This window comes from Oncorhynchus gorbuscha, linkage group LG03 (assembly GCF_021184085.1).
Source record: "Oncorhynchus gorbuscha isolate QuinsamMale2020 ecotype Even-year linkage group LG03, OgorEven_v1.0, whole genome shotgun sequence".
NCBI lineage: Eukaryota > Metazoa > Chordata > Actinopteri > Salmoniformes > Salmonidae > Oncorhynchus > Oncorhynchus gorbuscha.
Genome location: NC_060175.1, coordinates 91,945,047 through 91,969,478, shown reverse-complemented (window position 1 = coordinate 91,969,478; position 24,432 = coordinate 91,945,047). Strand labels below are relative to the sequence as shown.

General features: G+C 42.1%; 1 protein-coding gene across 5 annotated transcripts in view; it reads right to left on the bottom strand.

Moving 5' to 3' along the window:
- Positions 1–17,414: 17,414 nt before the first annotated feature.
- The window catches only part of LOC124032204 (nuclear factor of activated T-cells, cytoplasmic 2-like), a 50,402-nt gene continuing 43,384 nt past the window's right edge, over positions 17,415–24,432 (bottom strand). For all 5 annotated transcript variants that reach the window (XM_046344430.1, XM_046344431.1, XM_046344428.1 and 2 more), the window contains exon 10: positions 17,415–20,453. In XM_046344430.1, the coding sequence (XP_046200386.1) occupies positions 20,398–20,453 (56 nt within the window). In that variant the 3' untranslated portion in view covers positions 17,415–20,397. The remainder of the gene's footprint in view (positions 20,454–24,432) is intronic.

Sequence of the window (24,432 nt, the reverse complement as noted above, 5' to 3'; positions counted from 1 at the left end):
CTAGCATCACATCCACATCCTGGCTCACACCCAACCCCAACCCAAACCCTAACTGCAACCCTTTCATCAACCCTAACCGTAACCCCAACCCTACCATCAACCCTAACCCCAAACCTAGCATCACATCCACATCCTGGCTCACACCCAACCCCAACCCAAACCCTAACTGCAACCCTTTCATCAACCCTAACCCCAACCCTACCATCAACCCTAACCCCAACCCTGGTGTCACGTCCACATCCTGGCTCAACCCCAACCCCAACCTTATCCCCAACCCTACCATCATCCCTAACCCCAACCCTAGCATCATGTCCACATCCTGGCTCAACCCCAACCCTAACCCCAACCCTTCCATCAACCCTAACCCCAACCCTACCATCAACCCTAACCCCAAATCTAGCACCACATCCACATCCTGGCTCAACCCCAAACCTTGTATTCCTTTACAGCTGTGGACTATATAACTTAAGAATGTGTAAGATATAGTATATAAACTTCATAAACTTTACATTTACATTTACATTTAAGTCATTTAGCAGACGCTCTTATCCAGAGCGACTTACAAATTGGTGCATTCACCTTATGACATCCAGTGGAACAGCCACTTTACAATAGTGCATCTAAATATTTTAAGGGGGGAGGGGGTGAGAAGGATTACTTTATCCTATCCTAAGTATTCCTTAAAGAGGTGGGGTTTCAGGTGTCTCCGGAAGGTGGTGATTGACTCCGCTGTCCTGGCGTCGTGAGGTAGTTTGTTCCACCATTGGGGAGCCAGAGCAGCGAACAGTTTTGACTGGGCTGAGCGGGAACTGTACTTCCTCAGTGGTAGGGAGACGAGCAGGCCAGAGGTGGATGAACGCAGTGCCCTTATTTGGGTGTAGGGCCTGATCAGAGCCTGGAGGTACTGAGGTGCCGTTCCCCTCACAGCTCCGTAGGCAAGCACCATGGTCTTGTAGCGGATGCGAGCTTCAACTGGAAGCCAGTGGAGAGAGCGGAGGAGCGGGGTGACGTGAGAGAACTTGGGAAGGTTGAACACTAGACGGGCTGCGGCGTTCTGGATGAGTTGTAGGGGTTTAATGGCACAGGCAGGGAGCCCAGCCAACAGCGAGTTGCAGTAATCCAGACGGGAGATGACAAGTGCCTGGATTAGGACCTGCGCCGCTTCCTGTGTGAGGCAGGGTCGTACTCTGCGGATGTTGTAGAGCATGAACCTACAGGAACGTGCCACCGTCTTGATGTTAGTTGAGAACGACAGGGTGTCGTCCAGGATCACACCAAGGTTCTTAGCGCTCTGGGAGGAGGACACAATGGAGTTGTCAACCGTGATGGCGAGATCATGGAACGGGCAGTCCTTCCCCTAAGTTCAGCTTGAGGTGGTGATCCCAATCCACACTGATATGTCTGCCAGACATGCAGAGATGCGATTCGCCACCTGGTCATCAGAAGGGGGAAAGGAGAAGATTAATTGTGTGTCGTCTGCATAGCAATGATAGGAGAGACCATGTGAGGTTATGACAGAGCCAAGTGACTTGGTGTATAGCGAGAATAGGAGAGGGCCTAGAACAGAGCCCTGGGGGACACCAGTGGTGAGAGCGCGTGGTGAGGAGACAGATTCTCGCCACGCCACCTGGTAGGAGCGACCTGTCAGGTAGGACGCAATCCAAGCGTGGGCCGCGCCAGAGATGCCCAACTCGGAGAGGGTGGAGAGGAGGATCTGATGGTTCACAGTATCGAAGGCAGCCGATAGGTCTAGAAGGATGAGAGCAGAGGAGAGAGAGTTAGCTTTAGCGGTGCGGAGCGCCTCCGTGATACAGAGAAGAGCAGTCTCAGTTGAATGACTAGTCTTGAAACCTGACTGATTTGGATCAAGAAGGTCATTCTGAGAGAGATAGCGGGAGAGCTGACCAAGGACGGCACGTTCAAGAGTTTTGGAGAGAAAAGAAAGAAGGGATACTGGTCTGTAGTTGTTAACATCGGAGGGATCGAGTGTAGGTTTTTTCAGAAGGGGTGCAACTCTCGCTCTCTTGAAGACGGAAGGGACGTAGCCAGCGGTCAGGGATAAGTTGATGAGCGAGGTGAGGTAAGGGAGAAGGTCTCCGGAAATGGTCTGGAGAAGAGAGGAGGGGATAGGGTCGAGCGGGCAGGTTGTTGGGCGGCCGGCCGTCACAAGACGCGAGATTTCATCTGGAGAGAGAGGGGAGAAAGAGGTCAGAGCACAGGGTAGGGCAGTGTGAGCAGAACCAGCAGTGTCGTTTGACTTAGCAAACGAGGATCGGATGTCGTCGACCTTCTTTTCAAAATGGTTGACGAAGTCATCTGCAGAGAGGGAGGAGGGGGGGGGAGGGGGAGGAGGATTCAGGAGGGAGGAGAAGGTGGCAAAGAGCTTCCTAGACTTTCCTAGACTTTGCTTCAGGTTGTTTAATTAAATTAAACAGGAAAGGAATAATACTCATGACACCACCAGGAGCATGACACCACCAGGAGCATGACACCACCAACAGTAGTAAAACCAGGGGAAATGGAAATGTTGTTTACGTAGGAGAAAATGGGTTTCTCACTAATTGGACCGTCCTGTCTTCCCTTATCAACAGAACACAGCCAATCATTTTGTCAACACATATTTTATTTGGTTCAGAATCAGTCAACTGAGAAATGACAAATTGTCCAAACATCCACTATCAACCACTAATGAATCTTCCTTTTTGATGTTTAGCTAACAGCATCTGGCTATGCATATTAATTGTATATTTGAGTATACACAGAGTTCACTATACTACATTGCATGATGATTTCACAGAACAAAGGAGAAAACTAAGTATGTGGGCATAGACAATGGCCATCATTACCAGTTAACTGGGAAGCACGTGGCTGGAATAGAAGATCCAAATCAATTCAAATTCACTTGTATTTGTCACGTGCTGAATACAACATTTCACAGTAAGGTGTAGACCGTACCATGAAAGGCTTACCGTACTTATACAAACACTTAACCAGCAATGTAGAAAATATTTACTAAATAAACTAAAGTAAAAAATGTAAAGTAACACAATAAAATGACATAACAGTTACAAGGCTATTCACAGGGGTTTCCGGTACCAAGTCAATGTGCGGGGCTACAGGGTAGTCAAGGTAGTTTGTACATGTAAGGTGCAGAGAAAACAGTCTATGACTTGGCTGACTGGAGTCTTTGACAATTATTTGGGCCATCCTCTGACACCGCCTGGTATATAGGTCCTGAATGGCAGGAAACTTGGCCCCAGTGATGTATTGGGCCATACGCACTACCCTCTGTAGCGCCTTTCGGTCAGATGCCGAGCTGTTGCCATACAAGGCGGCCATACACAGGCCTGAGTGCATCTGAAATCCAAGAGCCTTTTAGGTTGCGGCAAAGTTCATATAATTTAACTTACTGGGCACTTTCGGTTGTTATACTGTTAATGCGGATGCCACTTTTCTTATTATGCCACAATTACTGTATTCTACTTGGAGGAAGACAAAACCTCTTGGCGAACAAACACATTCATTCATCACACATCTGTTTCCCTGTAAACAGAAGAAACAAACCTCATGTAGCCACAGATATCAATCATTCAGCCAACAGTGGAATACCATGCTGTCTATCTGTCTATCTGTCGATCTGTGTAGTAAAAGCCAGCAGTGTTATCTCTTCATTTCTTCCTCATTTCCTCTTATCCTCTCTGTTAGAAACCCTAACCAGAGGATCTCTGCTCTGGCTAAAAGTCATTAGTCACAACAACAAATCAGTTGTTTTCAGTTGATCCGATTCCAAATTCCAAAAGGAGTGAGGAGCTAGCGGGTTGATATGCAACCGTGTGTTCTACAGCAGTGGAACATGTACACAACAAACAGTTGAATACGAGTAGTATTAGACTGAAACTCAGGCAGTAAAGCATGAGTAGTGATCTTAGATGAGGGACCTACTGTATGGTACTGGAAGAATCATGTTATTACTGTATATAGGGCTATATATGGCAGTACCGAGCAGAAAGGTCATCCTGACCTACACTCACAAAAGGCCTAGAGAGACCCATTATCTCTGGGCAGACCCGGGCTGAGAAACATTGTGCAGGAAGATCCATCTCTAGTGCATAATGGATCTAGCATAATGGTGATATAATTCACCTTTGTCACGAACAAACTGTTCTTGTAACGGTCGTTGGTGGACGAAGGTGAGGACCAAGGTGCAGCGTGGTACGTGTTCATCTTTATTTATGAATTGAAGACTGAATGAAAAAACAACAAAAGAGAATGAACGAAACAGTTCTGTCTGGTACAGAATACAAAACAGAAAACAACTACCCACAAACACAGGTGGGAACAGGCTACCTAAGTATGGTTCTCAAATAGAGACAAGGATTGACAGCTGCCTCTGATTGGGAACCATACCAGACCAAACACAAAGAAATACAACACACAGAACAAAACATAGAATGAAAAACATAGAATTCCCACCCCAACTCACGCCCTGACCAAACCAAAATAGAGACATAAAAAAGGAACTAAGGTCAGGATGTGACAGTTCTGTCCATTCCCATTGACAATGGGTCTCCTTTTGGTCGTTTCCGACATTAAAAAATGTCATGGGTTTCTCTTTTGTTTGATGTTATTCAATTGTTACCATGCAATTGAAACAAGATAGCTCAGATGTGCTAGTGCCTTTTAGAATTTTGAACCATTTCAGAATAGGAAAGACTTCACTGAAATATGGTATTGTACATAAACTACAGGATCATATGGTACAGAGAGCCTCTTGAAAACTGTATAGCTTCTGAGATCTGAGAAGACGGGAGTAACAATATTGACATCCAATTGGTATTTAAGTTTTTCCCACATGGAAAAAGTCAGAATGTTGTCAAACACTATGCTCCCACCCATATTATCAGTCACATGGCTGTAGAGGTAGACTGAAGGAGCTCGATGGAAGCATTATGCTAAACATGGATGCAAGTCATACAGCAGGAGCAGGGGACTACAGTATAGAAATTAACTATCTCCAAGTTACATGGGAGTCAGGAATATTTACAGTGGAAGTATCGTGGAAGTATTACTTTATACTGTAGCTCGATTGAAATTTAAGGCCATGTTCCCATGTACACGGAGACGGTCAATTGGATATTACCTTTACATTTACATTTTAGCACAGAATCTTCTTGCCTGGCTACCCAAACTGATTGTGCCGGACAAACGCCACATCCACAAGCGTTTCTTCTCCGCAATGAGTCTGGATTTGAGTACCTTCCTGAAATTTTTTGGAACGCAAATACATTCGAACCGTTCTAATTGGTCCTAGGAATTGGCTATGCCGATTTAAGTGATATGCCATGCTCTTCTATAAAATAACTTCTCTGTAATTAATATTACCTGATTAAGCTAATCAGGTAGATAATTAACAAGAATGTCGGGGCACCACGAAATAATGTTTATAGAGCTGTTATCTTCCGAATAAACTCTTAAAGACCTAGTAATATTTTACGTCAGTAGTAGTCAATATTTAATCCTCACCTTATTTAGTTGTCACAGCTGCTCCCACTACGCCCTCTGGTGTTCATTCGGTGTCGTCCTAACCTGCAGTTTTCCCCCTGTATACACTCTCTCTCTCTCTCTCCCTACCAGCTGCAAATTGTCCCATAATCAAGACGTCTACATATACTCATTCCTGCCACCTCCACTCTGCCAGATCGTAAACTCTGCTCAGTCAGTCGCTATCCTAGCCTTTTGTCAGTTCTCAAGATCCTATTGCCCTGCTGTGCTTGTTTCCCTGCCGTACACTGTTTTGTCCTCTCATTGCAGTTCCCGCTCTGTCTCTGGCTCCTGTCTCCTGTACCACATCTCACCACCCAACCACCTTGCTCTGGACTTCACTCACCATCACCACCTTGGATTCCCCTCAGGACCTGTTTACCCTGTTCACTCAGGCAACTTCAACCTCACTCAGGGTTTTCTGCAACTCATCCGGTTCTGCACTCCATACCTCTCTGTGTACAATAAACATTTTGGTTCATTCATCCCTGCTTCCGCATCTAAGTCCGCTCTTGGGTTCCCTGTGTTCTCTACGCGTAACATTAGTCTCATCTGAAAGTTGTAAATTCTTGGTTATCTTCACGTACCCTGGCTAACAAGTTGAATCAGCAATACAACCTTTGGTTTAATTATTTATTTATACACAGAATGGATCATACATTGATTACAAATTATGTCATAAAACGTCCCTGGTGGACGGAGCCAACATGAAGGCTGGTTACACAAAGGAAAGGGGATTGGGTTTGAGTGAAAGAGCGGGAAGACTGAGTAACAAAGGGAGAAGCTATGCTATCGTAAATACAGTATCTTATGCATTCTAAATTACCACCCATTTGAAAAAGGAGAATGCAATGAATATTTACTCTGGGCTGCGCTTCGGTAGATTCGTCGTAGATCGTAGGCCGGGTTGTCCAGCATGGATCTCTGGTCCTCTGAAGACTGTCTAGTGGTGGAGTGTGGTAGAATGTATACTCTTTCTGTCCTCTCCTAGCCAACATTTAGCGGGGGGAGTGGGTAACACTTCTTTAGTGAATAAGAGTTCAAAGTTCATACCAAGTTGCCATACTATATGCTCATGCTATATTCTGGCTGGTATAGTCAAAATTCATCCTTCCGGCATGTAGGTCGTCACCTTCACATTGAAATTCAATGCTAATTTTGTTAGGTTCTCCAAGGTTGGCTTAGTTCTGCAGGTTGTCTTTGTCCTTTCAACGTGGGGACCTCAAGTTCACACGCCCTTGGAACAGGAAGTTACATTTTCATCAAGGGAGGGGAGAGAAGGGCTTGTTTCATAGTTTATAACCAATGTCTGTTCACATGGGCTGGGCCACTGAGTTGAGCATAGTTCACTCATGAAAATCCAATTCTTTCATTAGGAAGCTAAGATTACAATTAATCTTTTCACAAATAGTTTTATATTTAAATTGCACAACAATTATGTTCCAAGATACAGTTTATGTCATCCTATCATCAGTAATAATGTCTCAGACGCCAACTGATCTGGCATCATATTCATTTAGTACCAAAGCATATTTTCAGCTGGTTGGATTACCGAAATATGGGTCCGTTCCCATCTTTTGATGTCACCAGATGCTCTTTGTTAACCAAGGGATTTTCAATAGTCACATCAGTAGAGAAGAGAGACGAAAAAGGGGAAAGGTATTTACGGGGTTCATAAATCTCCCCACTCAGGCCAACGTCATGACAGAACCGATGGGTTGGGCTAGAGCCAGGACAGACGTGGGTAAAGCAGCATTTTAAAAATGTTCTTTGTCATTGACTTTGATCCTCTGATTGGATAGAGACGATCCAAATGCCGATGACTTTGTTTTTTAGAACACCCCTCATTTTGACATCACCACAAAAGACTTCAACAATGGCAGTCTTAGACTGAAGTATGCAGTGGGTATAGAGCAGCGGAAGAGTTCAGTTTGAGTTGTCAGGCAACAATATTTCCACGATAATAATGAACCATTTTAACAGCAGACCTACAGTACAGTAATAAAACAGTACAGTATTAAAGCACATAAATAGGACCAATAGATAGGACAAATGAAATAGCTCAAAGGATAATAAGTGTGTGACATTGTGTTCACTCTTCTGTATGCTTATATACACAACTGTGGACTGATCAGGCAAATGCAATAGTTTAATTACAGGGGAGAAATTGTGTGTCATTGTGTATCTGATTATTCTTCCCATAATGTTTGTTTGTGTATGTGGAGATTGCATATACAGTGAGTATACCAAGCATTAAGAACACTTTCCTAAAATTGAGTTGCACCCTCCCCCACTTTTGCCCTTGGAAGAGTCTCAAAAAACACAGACACTGGACAGAGGAACTCTGCCTAGAAGGCCAGCATCCCGGAGTCGCCTCTTCACTGTTGAGACTGGTGTTTTGCTGGTACTATTTAAGGAAGCTGCCCGTTGAGGACTTGTGAGGCATCTGTTTCTCAAACTAAACACTCTAATGTACTTGTCCTCTTGCACAGTTGTGCACTGTGTCCTCCCACTCCTCTTTCTATTCTGGTTAAAGACAGTTTGCGCTGTCCTGTGAATGAAGTAGTACACAGCATTGTACGAGATCTTCAGTTTCTTGGCAATTTCTTGCATGGAATAGCCTTCATTTCTCAGTACAAGAATAGACTGACGAGTTTCAGAAGAAAGTGCTTAGTTTCTGGACATTTTGAGCCTGTAATCGAACCCACAAATGCTGATGCTCCAGATACTCTAATGAATGCCAGTTTTATTGCTTCTTTAATCAGAACAACAGTTTTCATAATTGCAAAATTATTTTCTAATGATCAATTAGCCTTTTCAAATTATAGAATTTGATTTAGCTAATACAACATGCCATTGGAACACAGGAGTGATGGTTGCTGATAAAGGGCCTCTGTACGCCTATGTAGATATTACATTACAAATCTGCCATTTCGATCTACAACAGTCATTTACAACATTAACAATGTCTACACTGTAGTTCTGATCAATTTGATGTTATTTTAATGGACAAAAATGTGCTTTTCTTTCAAAAACAAGGACATTTCTATGTGACTCCAAACTTTTGAACGGTAGTGTATATACACTGCTCAAAAAAATAAAGGGAACACTAAAATAACACATCCTAGATCTGAATGAATGAAATATTCTTATTAAATACTTTTTTCTTTACATAGTTGAATGTGCTGACAACAAAATCACACAAAAAGGATCAATGGAAATCAAATTTATCAACCCATGGAGGTTTGGATTTGGAGTCACACTCAAAATTAAAGTGGAAAACCACACTACAGGCTGATCCAACTTTGATGTAATGTCCTTAAAAGAAGTCAAAATGAGGCTCAGTAGTGTGTGTGGACTCCACACGTGCCTGTATGACCTCCCTACAACGCCTGGGCAGACCAGATCAGAGGCAGTAGGGATGACCAGGGATGTTCCCCTTGATAAGTGTGTGAAATGGACAATTTTCCTGTCCTGCTATGTATTCAAAATGTAGGAATATAGGGAAGTGAAAGTATTTTGTCAAATGTATATATAGTAGTAAAGTAAAGTATAAATACCCCCCCAAAACTACTTATAATATATAATATATGCCATTTAGCAGACGCTTTTATCCAAAGCGACTTACAGTCATGTGTGCATACATTCTACGTATGGGTGATCCCGGGAATCGAACCCACTACCCTGGCGTTACAAGCGCCATGCTCTACCAACTGAGCTACAGGACCATACTTAAGTAGTACTTCAAAGTATTTTTATGAATTACTTTACACCGCTGGTATTCATAAGGGATAATTTTTGTGAATTAAATCATTAAATAATTTGTAAAGGCTAACTAACTTTTCCACAGTTTTTTAGTGTTGTATGTGTACACATCTTACATGCACGTGTATGGCTGCCATGCAGGAAACTGACTAACATCTCAGGATGCAGGTTTGTGAGGAGTGCATTTGCCACTGGACAACAATCACAACATTACACCAACAGGCCATCACTGTTGGTCAAGGGCCCTGCCATTTTTATAGACAGAAATTCTGGCCTCTGAGTTGGTCTGAGTAGTAACTTACCTGACCCGTCGTACCTGACCAAGCTCGGATAACAAACTGAAAATGTACTATTGATTGCCATTGACTATCAAGTAATGTAAAAACAAAAGTTTATAGCTTCATTACTTACATTTCTATTACATTTACTGTATCATACCAAGCACACTAATCAGATACATATTTTCTTAAACATTTGATTTGCACTGAAAGTGTCATTGATACCCATATGAAAAAGGTATAGAAGAATTGAACAATATTCTTATATGTTCTACCTAATATGTACGCCATCAAATACACTTAGAAGATTCATAGAAGATTATTTTAGTGTCCGACTTATATGGGTGGGTAAACATTGTATTATATAAAAAACATACATAAGACATGTAAATTAAGCTTTGCATGCCACTGTCTGACATCATTGACGCAGGCAATGTGACACTTATTGAAAAATAAGGAAAGTCTGCCAGTGAGGAGGAGGAGGAGAGGAGGGAGGAGGAGGAGAGGAGGGAGGGAGGACAGGAAGAGGATTATGAGGAGAGGAGGGGAGAAGAGGAAAAACAGGAGAGAAGGAGGGAGAGGGGGAGTGGAGATCTCTCAACAATCATTCTCACGATATGGCTGACCCTATAAAACAACACGTCACTGTGCCTATCCGGTGACATTAGTAAAACATTGATCCAAATCAGTCAGGTTTCAAGACCAGTCATTCAACTGAGACTGCTCTTCTCTGTATCACGGAGGCGCTCCGCACTGCTAAAGCTAACTCTCTCTCCTCTGCTCTCATCCTTCTAGACCTATCGGCTGCCTTCGATACTGTGAACCATCAGATCCTCCTCTCCACCCTCTCCGAGTTGGGCATCTCCGGCGCGGCCCACGCTTGGATTGCGTCCTACCTGACAGGTCGCTCCTACCAGGTGGCGTGGCGAGAATCTGTCTCCTCACCATGCGCTCTCACCACTGGTGTCCCCCAGGGCTCTGTTCTAGGCCCTCTCCTATTCTCGCTATACACCAAGTCGCTTGGCTCTGTCATAACCTCACATGGTCTCTCCTATCATTGCTATGCAGACGACACACAATTAATCTTCTCCTTTCCCCCTTCTGATGACCAGGTGGCGAATCGCATCTCTGCATGTCTGGCAGACATATCAGTGTGGATGACGGATCACCACCTCAAGCTGAACCTCGGCAAGACGGAGCTGCTCTTCCTCCCGGGGAAGGACTGCCCCTTCCATGATCTCGCCATCACGGTTGACAACTCCATTGTGTCCTCCTCCCAGAGCGCTAAGAACCTTGGCGTGATCCTGGACAACACCCTGTCGTTCTCAACTAACATCAAGGCGGTGGCCCGTTCCTGTAGGTCAGTGGTTCTTAACCTCGGTTCGATCGAACCCCAGGGGTTCGGTGAGTCATCTCAGGGGTTCGGCGGAGGTCAAGACACACATCCGACTCATATGATTCGTGATGACACGCCCCGCTTGCGGATGATTTACAATGCCAAGATGAGTAATTCTAGTCTAGCACCTGCAAAACTAAGAACACTTCCTTAAGATGCATGGAGATGGGAAATACAAGAACACAACGCTCGCTGAATTCAAGATGAAGAGAGCCAGATTCGATGAAAAGGCTACTCTGCCTGTTCTCGGCATTGTACCCAGCAATAAGCCGATCCTTTCACCAATGGTGTGTCGTTTGCCCTGCTTTGCGATCAGGTAAGCAACTTCGTACGATGCTGTGAGGATCGGTTTGTTGCTGGTGGTTATCCCGGGGACAGGTGCTGAATCGTGTTTTTGCCGTGCGTGTGGAATTAGCCCTGATTTTGCAAGAGCACTAACATTGTCATGCAGATTGCTACAAAAATTCTGAGTTCATTCTCATTTTAGCGTACGTGGCTGATATCTTCGCAGCTCTCAATCATCTCAATCAAAAGATGCAGGGCGGTGGAGTCAACATCATCGGAGGAAAACCTGAAGGCTTTTCAAAAAAGGCTACCGTTATGGAAACGACGAACAGAGAATGATAACTTCGCAAACTTTTCCCTGCTGGACGACTGTGTAAGTAAGATTGAAGATGTATCTGGAATCGGAGACATTTCTGCACCCGCGAAACTGAAGCAAGCAATTGCCACGCACTTAGATGAGCTTGCAAAGTCTCTCGACGGATAATTCCCTACAAGAGAGTCATATCCAGCATGGGTGAGACAGCCGTTCACATTTAGTGTTGAGACAACAGATGTCAATGATGAATACCTCGATGAAATCTTTGAAATTCAGCAGAGCCAGGTTCAACAGCAAGTCTTCAGAACAACAACGCTTTCAACATTTTGGTGTCAACAAATGGTAACGTACCCTGTTATTGCTAAGAAAGCTCTCGAGATTTTCATACCGTTTGTTACAACATATCTTTGCGAGCAATCATTTTCGAGGATGCTGGACATAAAAATGAAGAAAAGGAACAGACTTTGTTGTGAAAATGACATGAGAGTGGCACTTGCCAAGGTGAAGCCGCGCATTTCTGAACTGGTCTCCGAAAGGCAACAGCAGAAGTCACACTGATTTGCAGTAAATATTCATTATTATGTTTTTGTTTTTGTGTGAAAATCCTGTTTTGATCATTTTGTTTTTTGAACACAGTGATGTTGACGCACAGTTCATTTTGTGCACCAGTAAAATATATACCTATGTTTTGAATTTGAAAAAAATCACATTTTATTTTTCCAATTAAGGGTTCGGTGAATGCGCATATGAAACTGGTGGGGTTCAGTACCTCCAACAGGGTTAAGAACCACTGCTGTAGGTTCATGCTCTACAACAGCCGCAGAGTACGACCCTGCCTCACACAGGAAGCAGCGCAGGTCCTAATCCAGGCACTTGTCATCTCCCGTCTGGATTACTGCAACTCGCTGTTGGCTGGGCTCCCTGCCTGTGCCATTAAACCCCTACAACTCATCCAGAACGCCGCAGCCCGACTGGTGTTCAACCTTCCCAAGTTCTCTCACGTCACCCCACTCCTCCGCTCTCTCCACTGGCTTCCAGTTGAAGCTCGCATCCGCTACAAGACCATGGTGCTTGCCTACGGAGCTGTGAGGGGAACGGCACCTCAGTACCTCCAGGCTCTGATCAGGCCCTACACCCAAACAAGGGCACTGCGTTCATCCACCTCTGGCCTGCTCGCCTCCCTACCACTGAGGAAGTACAGTTCCCGCTCAGCCCAGTCAAAACTGTTCGCTGCTCTGGCCCCCCAATGGTGGAAGAAACTCCGTCACGACGCCAGGACAGCGGAGTCAATCACCACCTTCCGGAGACACCTGAAACCCCACCTCTTTAAGGAATACCTAGGATAGGATAAGTAATCCTTCTCACCCCCCCCCTTTAAGATTTAGATGCACTGTTGTAAAGTGACTGTTCCACTGGATGCCATAAGGTGAATGCACCAATTTGTAAGTCGCTCTGGATAAGAGCGTCTGCTAAATGACTTAAATGTAAATGTAATATCATTTTTATTATAAACTTGGTGGTTCGAGCTCTGAATGCTGATTGGCTGACAGACGTGGTGTATCAGACCATATACCACGGGTATGACAAAACATTTATTTTTACGGCTCTAATTACGTTTCTGATAGTAATAAGGCACCTCATGGGGTTGTGATATATGGTGTGGCAGACCAGGGGGTTTGGTCAAGATGTTTACACAGATCAGATACGGACAGAATAGGAATAGCTCTGTTTCAAGGGTGTTTATTTAAATAATAAATCAAAAGAAAAGGATAGATGTCCCCCATGAGACCCTCTCCGGGATACCGTCTTCTGGGCTCCGGGTCTTGCTGTATCCGGTCGGGATCAAAACTGCACTCACTCCTGTTACCTCTGTAACCATCCCCAACTATACGGGAATCCTTTCTTTCCCCACCACCTACCCCACTCTCCCTTGGTGCTGCCCTCTGGCAGCTTAATGGGCCTTGCACAGCTGGTGATCAATCAACCCTTGATTACTCACAAACTCCCAATCAGCCCCAATTAGTCCTGGCCGGAGAACCTGTCGAGACCTGGCACATCCAGCAGATGGAGCCATCGCCTCGTGATGTATACACAGTCTGTCACAAGGCCTCGACGAGTCTCCCCCTGGTGTACACCATGGTTAAGGGCTGAGTCCAGGCATAGGCTGGGCTTGGTTAAAAACATGGATGGGAGACAAAGGCATAGCTGTAGATTAATCAACTGTTCAGTAGGAGGAGCTGTCCAGCCTTAACCATGGAAACTCATACCTGAATATGAAAATGCAAACTGAGTATACAAAACATTAAGAACACCAGCTCTTTCCATAACATAGGCAGGCCAGGTGAATCTAGGTGAAAGCTATGATCCCTTACTGATATTAAATCCACTTCTATCATTGTAGATGAAGGGGAGGAGACAGGATAAAGGATTTGTAAGCCTTGCGACAATTGAGACATGGATTGTGTATTGTGCCATTCAGAGGGTGAATGGGCAAGACAAAATATTTAAGTGCTTTGAACATGGTGCCAAGCGCACATGTTTTTGTCAAGAACTGCAACGCTGCTGGGTTTTTCATGCTTACCAGTTTCCTGTGTGTATTGTGTGTACAACTTAACACAACTGTGAGAAGCATTGGAGCCAACATGGGCCAGCATCCCTGTGCAGCGCTTTTGTAATGCACATGCCACAACAAATTGAGGGAGGTGGGGGGATGCATCTCAGTATTAGGAAAGTATTCTTAATGTTTGGTACACTCGGTGTATACAGTGCCTTCGGAAAGTATTCAGACCCCTTGACTTTTTCCACATTTTGTTACGTTTCAGACTTATTCTAAAATTGATTAAATAGTTTTTTCCCCTCATCAATCTACACACAATACCCTATAATGACAAAACAAAAACTGAGATTTAAATAAGTATTCAGACCCGTCACGCAGTACTTTGTTGAAGCACCTTTGGCAGCAATTACAGGATTGAGTCTTCTTGGGTATGACGCTACAAGCTTGGCACACCTGTATTTGGGGAGTTTCTCTCATTTTTCTCTGCAGATCCTCTCAAGCTCTGTCAGGTTGGATGGGGAGCGTTGCTGCACAGCTATTTTCAGGTATCTCCAGAAATGTTTGATCAGGTTCAAGTCCGGGCTCTGGCTGGGCCACTCAGGGACATTCAGAGACTTATGCCGAAGCCACTCCGGCTTTGTGCTCAGGGTCGTTGCCCTGTTGGAAGGTGAACCTTCACCCCAGTCTGAGGTCCTGAGCGCTCTGGAGCAGGTTTTCATCAAGTATCTCTCTGTACTTTGCACTGTTCATCTTTGCCTCGATCCTGACTAGTATCCCAGTCCCTGCTGCTGAAAAACATCCCCACAGCATGAGGCTGCCACCACCATGCTTCACCGTAGGGATGATGCCAAGTTTCCTCCAGACGTGACGCTTGGTTTTCAGGTCAAAGAGTTCAATCTTTGTTTCTTCAGACCAGAGAATCTTGTTTCTCATGGTCTGACAGTCTTTAGGTGCCTTTTAGCAAACTCCAAATGGACTGTCATGTGCCTTTTACTGAGGAGTAGCTTCAGTCTGACCACTCTACCATAAAGGCCTGATTGGTGGAGTGCTGCAGAAATGTTTGTCCTTCTGGAAGGTTCTCCCATTTCCACAGAGGAACTCTAGAGCTCTCAGAGTGACCATTGAGTTCTTGGTCACCTCCCTGACCAAGGCCCTTTTCCCCAATTGCTCAGTTTGGCCGGGTGGCTAGCTCTAGGAAGAGTCTTGGTGGTTCCAAACTTCTTCCATTTAAGTATAATGGAGGCCACTGTGTTCTTGGGGACCTTCAATGTTGCAGACCTTCAATGCTGTACCCTTCCACAGATCTGTGCCTCGACACAATCCTCTCAGAGCTCTACGGACAATTCCTTTGACCTCATGGCTTGGATTTTACTCTGACATGCACTGTCAACTGTGGGACCTTATATAGACAAGTGTGTGCCTTTACAAATCATGTCCAATCAATTGAATTTGCCGCGTTGTAGAAACATCTCAAGGATGATAAATGGAAACAATGTGCACCTGAGCTCAATTTTGAGTCTCATAGCAAAGGGTCTGAATACTTATGGTAATAAGGTATTTCTGTTTTTTTTTATCTTTAATACACTTGCAACAATTTTTTTAACCTATTTTTGCTTCGTCATTATGCGGTATTGTGTGTAGATTGCTGATGTTTTTTAATTTTTTTAAATGAATTTTACAATAAGGCTGTAACGTAACCGAATGTGGAAAAAGTCAAGGGGTCTGAATACTTTCCGAAGGCACTGCATACAAATATAGTATCTTTCTTATGGCATACAAATACACCCCTGACATTTAATGAAAACATACAAAATCTTACCAGATCCTTATTAGATTTTTGTCCAAATCTTCTTCTGCCATACAAGATTCGTATTTGATTCTTTTCCATGTGGGTAATGGTGATGTAATGGTGATGTATTTACAATTTTGCGTAGGGCTAACTCAATAATATTACAGTCTACGGAGTCAAGTAATGACATCAGAGTGTAATGAATGAAATTCCAATCACTTTAAGGCTCTCATGATTTGTTTGTTCTGGATCAATCTCACATAGTCAATCAGTACTATAGCGGTCTGATTTCATTATTGACCCATTTGGAAAGAAAGGGCACATGAGTCTCGACACGCAGGTTAAAATATCAAAACAAACTCTGAACCAATTATATTAATTTGGGGACAGGTCGAAAAGCATTACACATTTATGGCAATTTAGTTAGCTAGCTTGCACTTGCTAGCTAATTTGTCCTATTTAGCTAGCTTGCTCTTGCTAGCTAATTTGTCCTGGGATATAAACATTGAGTTGTTATTTTACCTGAAATGCACAAGGTCCTCTACTCTGCCAATTAATCCACACAAAAAAACGGTCAACCAAATCGTTTCTAGTCATCTCTCCTCCTTCCAGGCTTTTTCTTCTCTTGACTTTATATTGCGATTGGCAAATTTTATAAATTAGGTGCATTACCGTCACTGACCTCATTCGTCTTTCAGGCACCCACGTGGGTATAACCAATGAGGAGATGGCACATGGGTACCTGCTTCTATAAACCAATGAGGAGATGGGAGAGGCAGGACTTGCAGCACGATCTGCATCAGAAATATAACTGACTTCTGTTTTAGCCCTTGGCAATGCAGACGCTCGTTGGCGTGTGCGAGCAGTGTGGGTGCAATAATTGAATAATAAAGATTTCTAAATTTGTTTTTGCAACCCTCGCGCACGCGATGTGAGCAGTGTAGTCAGCCTGTTAGGCTTAAGGTTAGGTTTTCGGGTTAATGTTAAGGGTTAGGGAAAATAGGATTTTGAATGGGACTGAATTGTGTGTCCCCACAAGTTTAGTTAAACAAGAATGTGTGTGCGTATGTGTGTGAGGTGTCACTGAGTTTGTCTGTAATAGGTGAAGCTGTGGTAAAATATGTACACGAAGAAAGGATAACAGAAATGGTCACCTCATTGATTAGTTAGGCAGGAGGAGAGGGGGGAGGAGTGAGAGAGGGTTGGGGTACTATAGCCTAGGTTAAGATATTTCTTTAACCTACTGTAGTATGAGTCCCGGACTCTTAGGGTCTGCTGATTTCTATTTTCCCATCACGGTCTAAAGAGAGGCATCAGTGACTATGCCTACTGTAGCTAGCCAACAACCAATAGAGGAAGCAACATAATAAAAATCATGAAACTGATTTAAACTGATGTTCTGGATAAGGATGACTGAGGTATTGAAATGTACCTACGGTATGCCAAATGAATTGCAGAAAGATTGTACACAAAAATGACAATAACTGTAGAATTCTTTGTTTATGATTCATTGCTAGTTTAAAAATACAAGTTTTGCCTGGAAAAATAGAGATGAAAATGCCACAGTGTTAAGGAAACATACATCTGATATAGAACAGAAAACGTACAATACGGATCGTCAAGCAGCATAAAGACTATGTGGAATATGACTGCGTTCATTCAAGATGCACAGCTTTGCTTATAAACCTTGTAAGACATCTGAAACTAAAATATAATCTCTTTCTCTAATTTCAACATCACTTTTAATATAAACGTTTTGACAGCTATATATATGGCTTATTACTAAAACACTGGGTTAACAAACATAATGAGAAAGCCAGAAAACAACTGATGCAGTTCATAAAACATACTTTTCTACTATACCCTATAACTACCAATAAAAAAAGAGGACTACCAGAACCATTTATACAGTTGTAAGCAATGATCTATTTACAGTTAAGGAAGGGGAAAGCTATAAAGTTTACATTCAGGATATTTCAAACATACTGTTTGCTGTACATTGAGAGAATGGCTCAATTAAAAAAGTCAGATATATTAGCTATTAACTATTACTATCTATATCTTTTCATAGCACATAAAAACTAATATAAAATATATCATATGAAATTAGTCAAAATGACATAGGCAGATTCAGTCTGGATCATTAACTTTTAAATCTTTGTACAATCATAGCAATGGCATATAACTTGGCAATGGTCAGGCATAAACTTTTTAAACTATTTGTAAAGTGTTTTTTTTTTTGGGGGGGGGTCTGCTTAAAACATTGAACATATTTTATTTGATATGTAACAAAACACCTACTTTCTGCACCAATCTCAGCTATCCCTTCTTATAATAATAACAGCACTTTGAGCAGTTGCTAGGCTATATACATGCAGTAAATCATATAGATTATTATGCAACACCAATCATTTTGCTCCAAACAGACTTTTCATGTTTGAATGTGCATCAAATACACGTATAATGACAGTGACACTGAACAAGGAAAGCATAGCTCATCTTAGAAATGTAAGGCACAGTATGTACAGTGCAGGTAAGAATACCTGGGATGTTATTGTATAGGCAGACACTTATTATATAGCATGTTGTTCATTGTCATTACGGAAAAACTCAAAATTATATTAATTACACAAAATAGTAATAGGTAGGCTGTAATCTATGTTATACACATATTATTAACATTTTGCTCTGTTGCAACCAAACATGCAGCAGATTTGGATAAATGTTACAATCATATAGGCTACTAATAAATTGGGCACTCATTAGCAAGCATAGAAAGACTATCCCTTTAAGACCTGAATGTAGTCAGATGCATTGTAGACATGCAACACTCAAAACATTGCCTGCTTAGACATCTTCAGAACCTGCTAATTTTGTAATTGCATTTCCCCCTGATCTTTACCTGTGTAAGGATTTAGCATATCATTCTTTGAATATAAGCCTTTTGAGACTAATTCAATATCCAATAATTCATTGAGAAAGATGAAATACTTTTCTCTAAGCAGTATAATCACTGGCCCAGATGAGGCATCTGGCCAATCCACTGCTTATACTGTAATAAACATTTTAGTTACATTAAGTTCATCACATGACCCAAACACAATGAGGAAAACATATAAACGATGGAATAAAGACAACACACCATGTAAGAATATACATACACAAATATTCCCCTACTAAACAGTGCATATAACGTTCCAATTATTTCCTGGGAGGGAACTTCATGTGTTGTGCCGAATTGGTACATAACAACATAGAACACAAAAACATGTAGACAAGAAAATAAAAAATATGGAGAGGTGAAATTACAAGACAATATTTATTTGGTTATTAGCATGGCAGTGTTCGTCTCCTTTAGAGTAGCGAGATGAGATGATCAAAGTAAGCTAAAATTGTATCAAATAATACACATATCACAGTGAAATATTGACATGTTGGCATATTTTATGAATGGTGTCATTGGTAGAATTGTCAACAAGATGGGTAAGAGAGTTAAAATTATTTTAAAGGTTTGCATATAGGCAGCGGTGCAAAGTACTTAAGTAAACATACTTTAAAGTACTACTTCAGTAGTTTTTGGGGGGTATCTGTACTTTACTTTTTATATTTTTGACAACTGACTTTTACTTCACTACATTTCTAAAGAAAATAATGTACTTTTAATTACATACATTTTCCAAGACACCCAAAAGTACTCGTTACATTTTGAATGCTTAACAGGACAGGAAAATGGTCCAATTCACATACTTATAAAGAGACTCACTAAAAACACATGCTTCTTTTGTAAATTATGTCTGGATATCCGTAAATAAAATAAAAAACAAGAAAATTGTTACATCTCTATTGCTTAACATAAGGATTTTAAAATTATTATTTACACTTTTATTTTTGGTACTGAAGTATATTTTAGCAATTACATTTACTTTTGATACTGTATTTAAAATTAAATCATTTTTACTTTTACTCAAGTAGTATTTTACTGGGTGACTTTCACTTTTACTCAAGTCATTTTCTATTAACATACAGTATCTTTACTTTTACTCAAGTATGACAATTGGGGACTTTTTCCACCACTGCATATTGGTTTAACAACCAGTAATGTTACAGCGACTGCCATGATTGTGACTTGTTTAGGAATTTTCACCCTCTCTTATTTATTGTACAGAAAAACATCCATTTGAATCCGATAAACCTAACTAGTAATAAAACAAGGCACAATCTAGTTTCTTTTGGGCCTGAAAACTAAGAAAATTGTCTTTGGCAGAACATTCTTTGGCGTTGAGTAAAAGGCAGAGAATATTTTAGCTGAGAAACAGTTATTTGAAGGAAACGGACAGAGCAGCCAAACTGCTGGTGGCTGGGGTTGATACACTGTAGGGTTTATATGGAGATGGACACACAGGGAAGAAGAAGAGGTTCTCATGGCAACGAAGAGTGAGCTGCAGCTGTCCACTTCCTGTGTTCTGTCGTCTATGTCTGACCTCTGGCCTGCACGCCGGTCAGATCCTTCCTTATGATCTCGTTTACTGCAGGGAGGAGAAGAGAAACAAATGCAGGCTGTTAGTTAGTCAGAGCATCCAAGGTGTTTGATGTAATACTGTGTTTGATGTGTACTGTCATCTCTTCTTCCCAGGCAGCATTTCACAGCTACAGGGAGGGCAATTTTCATTCCTGGCTTTTTCATATCTTCCTTTCTCTTTCAACAAACACTAACAAAAGGTACAGTATATTACACAGACAAAAAGGGCATAATATCTTGACAAAAACATACTGATCCTACAGTAAAACATCACCAAGGGAAACATGACACTAAGTACTACTGATTACTCTGTGTGCAAGTTGGCTGCGGTAGCGAAACCAGAAGACGTCACTACAGTGAGCTGCATTGGCACAGATTGTCCACTAGGAGGACCATAGTGTTCCATTCTACCGCTCTTTTTTATTCCCCATCACTTCCTGTTGTTCTGCTGACAGCCAGGTGACACAGCACAGCAGTATAAATGGAAACTTCATAGTTCTAAAAATAGACTCTGTCAAGTTGTGTGGAGTGCTTACACAGTGTACACACCACGCCATGTTTAAGGTGGGGGAAACACATTTTACACACATTGCGACGAGATTAAACCTGTCCAAAGTTCAAATGTCAAGGAGTTCTTGTCTGGGAGGTCTGTGATAAGGCTAAATATAGACATCTGTATTAAATTTAAATTGCCATCATGAAGTCATTCAAATATTTTACTATTTGAAAAGTCTACATACATTGAATGTAGGACTTCCTTTTTAGCTTACCATGATCTGTGTTTTTATTTTTTAAATATTTTTTAAAAATATTTCACCTTTATTTAACCAGGTAGGCGAGTTGAGAACAAGTTCTCATTTACAACTGTGACCTGGCCAAGATAAAGCATAGCAGTGTGAACAGAGAGCACAGAGTTACACATGGAGTAAACAAACAAATCAATAACACAGTAGAAAAAAATAGTCTATATACATTGCGTGCAAAAGGCATGAGGAGGTAGGCGAATAATTACAATTTTGCAGATTAACACTGGAGTGATAAATGATCAGATGGTCATGTGCAGGTAGAGATACTGGTGTGCAAAAGAGCAGAAAAGTAAATAAATAAAAACATTATGGGGATGAGGTAGGTAAATTGGGTGGGCTATTTATCGGTGGACTATGTACAGCTGCAGCGATCGGTTAGCTGCTCAGATAGCAGATGTTTAATGTTGGTGAGGGAGATAAAAGTCTCCAACTTCAGTAATTTTTGCAATTCGTTGCAGTCACAGGCAGCAGAAGGAAAGGTGGCTAAATGAGGTGTTGGCTTTAGGGATGATCAGTGAGATACACCTGCTGGAGCGCGTGCTACGGGTGGGTGTTGCCATCGTGACCAGTGAACTGAGATAAGGCGGAGCTTTACCTAGCATGGACTTGTAGATGACCTGGAGCCAGTGGGTCTGGCGACGAATATGTAGCGAGGGCCAGCCGACTAGAGCATACAGGTCGCAGTAGTGGGTGGTATAAGGTGCTTTAGTAACAAAACTGATGGCACTGTGATAAACTGCATCCAGTTTGCTGAGTAGAGTATTGGAAGCTATTTTGTAGATGACATCGCTGAAGTCGAGGATCGGTAGGACAGTCAGTTTTACTAGGGTAAGTTTGGCGGCGAGAGTGAAGGAGGCTTTGTTGCGGAATAGAAAGCCGACTCTAGATTTGATTTTAGATTGGAAATGTTTGATATGAGTCTGGAAGGAGAGTTTACAGTCTAGCCAGACACCTAGGTACTTATAAATGTCCACATATTCTAGGTCGGAACCATCCAGGGTGGTGATGCTAGTCGGGCGTGCGGGTGCAGGCAGCGAACGGTTGAAAAGCATGCATTTGGTTTTAATGTATAGGGACTATAACAACATATTTATAGGCCTATAGTGAATGACAAAAAAATATGCCTATACTGTGGCTATAATGGCAAGGTGTCAAATGGAATAATGTGTCTCATTCATAACTAGAACTAGATATTCACATGAAAATTAAGAGTGATTATATGACCTCACAAAAGCAATTAGAGTGCTACTGTAGCTGTAACTTACACCACAGCAGTTTTTGGTTCACATTGACAATGGGGGAAACCTGCAGTAAAGTTAAAGGACTGTCCAGTAGGTTAAACATGTACTGTAGTGGAGTCTGTCCAGATAGGCCACATCTTCCGTACTGCAGTCGGTCTGTCTTTATCAGTAACTAACAGCTCAAACAGGCCTGGAAGCACACTGTGTATACTGGCACTATGGACATAAGAGCCTGACGCCATGGCTTCTTGTTTTGACTTTTAGGGAACACATACATTTTAAGACATGCCCAAAATGGAGGGGGAAATTGTGAGTGTGACAGTGACATCATTTGAGTTTAATTCATTTTATTCATTAATGTAGTATATAAAAGCTGACCATATTCATGGTTACCTGCTGTATACTATATTAGCATGTTTTAAACATTCACAGGGAGGTTGTCTCACTTAATTCAATAGTTTAATAGAGCAAACTCTGCTAATATGAAGCATCCTAAAATATGATCAATCTTTTTCACTTCAAAGGGATGAATAAGATAATATAGATTTAGTAAGATAGTAAGCAGCACCATATTATGTATTGTGCTTTGTTTTAGAGTCGGGTTTAGGGGAACTCAATATCCAACAGGCTTTTAGGAGGCCTATTTAAAAGTTGTGATTGTTTTAAATTAAAATGGTTAAAAATATATATTTTAAATAGCTTCTTAGCAAAGAGCAATTCCTCAAGCAAGAATTTGGCAAGGACAGTACGAGAGTGGTGTGACATGGGAGGGCAAAACTGAAAACTTGCTATTTTATTTTACCTTTATTTAACTAGGCAAGTCAGTTAAGAACAAATTCTTATTTTCAATGACAGTCTAGGAACAGTGGGTTAACTACCTTGTTCTGGGGCAGACCAATAGATTTTTACCTTGGGGATCGGGGATTCAATCTTGCAACCTTTCGGTTACTAGTTCAACACTCTAACCACTAGGCTACCTGCCGCCCAGCTATTATTGGCAGAGAGGTTTGGAACTCTTTCTTATCGGTCTATTAACTCATTTATTTCACCAGGCAGCCCAAAACTCCATCCCACCAAAACAAGCTAAAATTTCAGGCGGTCTTTTCAAACAAGTCTCATGCAAAAAGGGCATTATAATAATTAACACAAATTCACAGTATTATTCCAACCTCATAGTGTGGACATATATAGAAAACACAGCAACATCAAGTTGACTGCACTGAGCCTTTAAAGCAGTGATCTATATAGTGGAACAAGAGAAATGGTGTCGCCTTTAAACAGCAAGTTAAGCGGACAGACATGAGATTAAACATTCTAAGTTATTGCAAGTCACTGAGTTATTTATCAGATGTGGGAGTTAGAAATTATTTTGCCTGACAAACAACCCATAAGCTGAGCTAAACCATTGGCAGCTCAGCAAGCTGCAGACCTTCTTATATTATTAAGAGTAGCAGCAAGTCTATCCTCCTCCTCCCTCTGTCTCTGATCATCTGCAGATGTGAAAGAGAAATAAACCTTGGCCTTTTATAACAGCTCAACACTAAGCACACTTTATAGAGCAGAGCAGAGCAGAGCAGAGCAGAGCTGCATCTGAAACAGGGAGGGAGGCAAACCAACTAGTGGCCAAACCGGCCCGGGTGCTCCAGCTCTCTCTGCTGTCATCACAACCACAACCTAAACGTCCATGTTTATTTTAGTTTCTAGTGGAATTCCCTTTGACACCTAATGCCTTAAATAAACTTTCATCTCCCCAATGGGGCCACAGGATTTTCCTGAGTATAAAAAAGGGGTTTAGAGAGGCGAGTGGTGCACCAAAGAAGTTACACAGTAGAGAGCTTTAACGGAGCCTCATGAAGGGTTGGCATGGCCATTTGAGGCTGGCCCAGGGAACACTCAGACTTAACCATACAATAGGTGAGTGTCTGGCTTTAGCGTCCTG